Source organism: Echinops telfairi, unplaced genomic scaffold, assembly GCF_000313985.2.
Source record: "Echinops telfairi isolate 266 unplaced genomic scaffold, ASM31398v2 ScPeMD7_7424;HRSCAF=8462, whole genome shotgun sequence".
Classification (NCBI taxonomy): Eukaryota; Metazoa; Chordata; class Mammalia; order Afrosoricida; family Tenrecidae; genus Echinops; species Echinops telfairi.
The window spans coordinates 10,087,087-10,090,599 of record NW_022111324.1 but is presented as its reverse complement, the minus strand read 5'-3'; the positions used below and the strand labels follow the sequence as shown (position 1 = coordinate 10,090,599).

The following is a 3,513-nucleotide window of genomic DNA, read 5'->3' as shown; positions in this document are numbered from 1 at the left end:
TTTTTCTTTAATCAAGTAGCTTATTAGAATTTGACTTGTTAGTTGGCTTTGCTTAATTTTTCAAGTATGCAAATGTGATCTTTTGAGATGTAGTTTTAAGCCTTGTTTTATTTCAGGAAAGTTCTTGTGAATTGCCTATCTTAATATTTGTTTTGGTTGTCTTCTTTGGGATTTCTCTTTTGCTGGATCATCTTGGTTTGTCTTTAAAATTTATAATTTCATTATATCTCTTCCTAACTTTCTTTCCTTCCTTCCTTCCTTCCTTCCTTCCTTCCTTCCTTCCTTTCATTCTTTTTTCTTACCTTCTAAGGAGGCCTGGCCTGCTATCCCCAAGGTCAGCAATTGGAAACCACCATCCACTCCTAGGGAGATAGACAGGGCTGCTGCTCCTGTACAGTTGCAGTCTCAGGTACTCACAGGGTCTGTTCTACCCTGCCCTACAGGGCTGCTGTGAGTCAGAAGCAACTCAGTCTTTGCGTTTAGTTTGCTTTTTGGAATGCTCTTAAGGTTGTATTCATTGCATTTGTTTACTCCTGTGTTACCTCGAATTTAGTTTTCATATAAATGAAATTTTTACTTTTATCTTTAATTCTCCCCCATATTTTCCTGGTTTTCTAATTCCCACTTAATGTGGTTTTTCATATATAGTTTGACATTTTCTAAAATTGTTTTATCTCTTCTTGAAATAGTAGGTTAAATATTCTTATCATATTTGAAGAATACATTTTACCATATTTTCTCTTATAATAATTTTATGTGGACTGTGATTCCTAGTGGTTGTTGCTGTTAGTTGTTTTTGTGTGAAATTGATTCTCATGAACTTGGCGGGGCAGGATGGATCAAGAAAGCATTCATAGCTACACAGCTCTGGAAGTCCCTCTGCATTCTTTTCCTCAGTGTCATGTTTTCAGAAAGTAGTCTTTCTGTGATCTTTTGGGTGTGTTTTCCTTACCCACTCTTATCTAGGTTTTCATTTTTTTTATGTTTAACATGTGAATTGTTAAATGTTTCTGATCATTCTGTATTTATGATTTTACTTCAAAATTACAAGTTTAGCACTGGAATCTAGAGAAACACAGGATTTTATAATATAATTAAATATTCTCAGTCTGAAAGCAATTTCTTTCTTTAACAATTTTTATTCAGAGGCTCCAGCATATCTCATAGATCTGATGCATGATAAAAACAATGAAATCAGAAAGGTCTGTGATAATACATTAGATATTATAGCGGTAAGTAATTCTCTCTAATTTTATTTTGTTTGGGGAGGGAGGCGACATTGTAATCCTCTTTTGAACTTTGTATACAGTATATAAACCCATATTTATATTTTGATAAAGTTCATGAAATTGGATCATGCTAAATTCATTTTTAAATAATCTTTGACTTTCAATTTTTTGGTAATAGATCCTTTCTTAAGCCGTTTTTATACATACTCAGAATTTTAGGCTTGGTCTAGATGTTATTATAAAATCATTTGGTTTTCCCTCATAAAATATTTGGTAGAAGTAAGGAGTTAAATGATAATTTTGGCCAAAACTCAATCAACTTTATAGTTAACTGTTTATTTTTTGTCACTTAGTCAAATTTGAAAACTACTTTTCAATTATCATTTTTCTTATATAAATGCATTTGTAATTTGTTTTGGAATGATAAAACACAAATCTTCATGTAATTTGTGACTTTATTGAGATTTTGAAATGATTATGACTGGAGGGCTGATCCCAGTTCTAGATTAGAAACTCATTGAACCTACACAATCTTCTCACAAAATTAGGTTGCCTGATCTCAGCCCTGTGCCAAAGATGTGCTAGATACTAGACCACTTTGAATATCTTTTTCACCTGTACAATCTGCAACCCTCCCTCTTTTCACTGGGCTTATGCTTTTTATTTTGGCCTATTAAAAAGTTTTCTGACTATAGCCTATTTAATCATTTAAGAAGTTTAACTTCAGCCTAACATTTTAAATAATTGATTAACAAATTCATTGGAAATCTTCTAACATTTAACAGTTAACATTTCTGCTAGAGTTTTTATTACAAAGCCAGATGATGGTCATCAAGAGCTGCTCCAGTGATCTAAGCAACTTCCCAAATTCTGCTCTAAATTTTTGTCTTACTTAATATTATTTACTTTAGATATTTGACTAGGTATTTCATTGCTGGTTTAGAATTAATGGGTATATTGACAGTTTAGCTTTGGTGTCTAAATCTGAATAGGAGAACTTCACATACTAAATCTTTGCTTTTGCAAGACAGTTTATTAGTATAGACTACTAGCCATAGAGATTGTGAGTATGAGCAAGTATTACCACCAGAGAAAAATTTCATGGTTTATGTACTATTTTATAGTGTGTCATTAATGTTATTGCTATATATAATAAGCATTTAATATAAGACACGAAAAACTTCTTCAAGTATTTATATTCATTACATTACCGTAGGCAGTAAGGAAAGGAGAGAGGTGTCACTCTGTTGTGATTTCCCTTCTATATACTTCTCCTTGCCTTCTTTTGAGGAAAATAGATGGAAGGGAAAATGTTTAAATTTATTTATTAAGTATGCTTGGTTTAGAATGTACACCAAGTGCTTGCTTCAGCAGCACATACACTAAAATTGGAACAATACAGAGAAGATTGGCATGGCCTCTGCGTAAGGATGACACGCAAATTCATGAAGTGTTCCATATTTAATAAAAAAAAAAGGATGTACACCAAGTTAATGGTAGTCCCACGGCCCAGCCCATCCTTATTATAAAACACTTGTATATAAAATACTTACTCTAAAATGCAATGGTCTTTATCCCAAATTATGTCTGAAATCTAGGCTCAAATCTATCTCATCTTAAACTGAAGTCGTCTGTACCTTTTATCAACTTTTCCAGGAACGGTCTTAGTTCTCTCCTCTCTAAATTCTATTTTTTTTCTTCGTTTCCTCACTTCTCCCCATTTTCCATTCAATCAAAACAAATTCTGAATTCTGCTTCCATTACTGCAGTGAAATGACTAAAATCAACCTGGCCTTCATTTGTAAAAATACAGTGAAAATTTTCAGTGTACATTTTGCTTTGCTGAGCTTACTATTTGTGAAGGAATATAGGAAGCCTGATCAGGGTTAGAATGTAAAATCACAAAATTATGGTAGATTATTGTGATCATAACAAACCTTATTAATATGAGTACTTGAAAGGAGACAGATCAGCAAAGTAACGCTGATAGGTGGTATGTCACCTATACATGGTTCTCTAAGATGCTGCCTAATCACTTGAGTTAACTTTTTAAACTCCAGACAAGTAATGGAGTTAATTCATCTAATCTCCCTGTAAGCAGCCCTGGTGGTGTTGATAAGTATTGGACAGCTAACCTAAAGGTCGGCAATGCAAATCCACCAGCCACTCTGGGGGGAGAAAGTTGGGGCTATAACCACCCTCCCTTAAAGATTCACAGCCTCAGAAACCCTATATAGGGTTGCTCTGAGTTGCAACTGATTTAGTGGCTGTGGGTTTGTTTTTC

At 33.6% G+C, this 3,513-nt stretch overlaps 1 protein-coding gene and 1 non-coding gene across 3 annotated transcripts in view; both read left to right on the top strand.

Annotated features, from left to right (window-relative positions):
* KIFAP3 (kinesin associated protein 3) overlaps positions 1-3,513 on the top strand; it is a 167,936-nt gene that overhangs the window by 99,375 nt on the left and 65,048 nt on the right. For both annotated transcript variants that reach the window (XM_004706740.3, XM_045298136.1), the window contains exon 17: positions 1,147-1,232. In XM_004706740.3, the coding sequence (XP_004706797.1) occupies positions 1,147-1,232 (86 nt within the window). The remainder of the gene's footprint in view (positions 1-1,146; positions 1,233-3,513) is intronic.
* On the top strand, positions 2,588-2,694 carry LOC115872407. Its single transcript, XR_004047813.1, has one exon. It is a non-coding gene; the product is annotated as a U6 spliceosomal RNA (small nuclear RNA).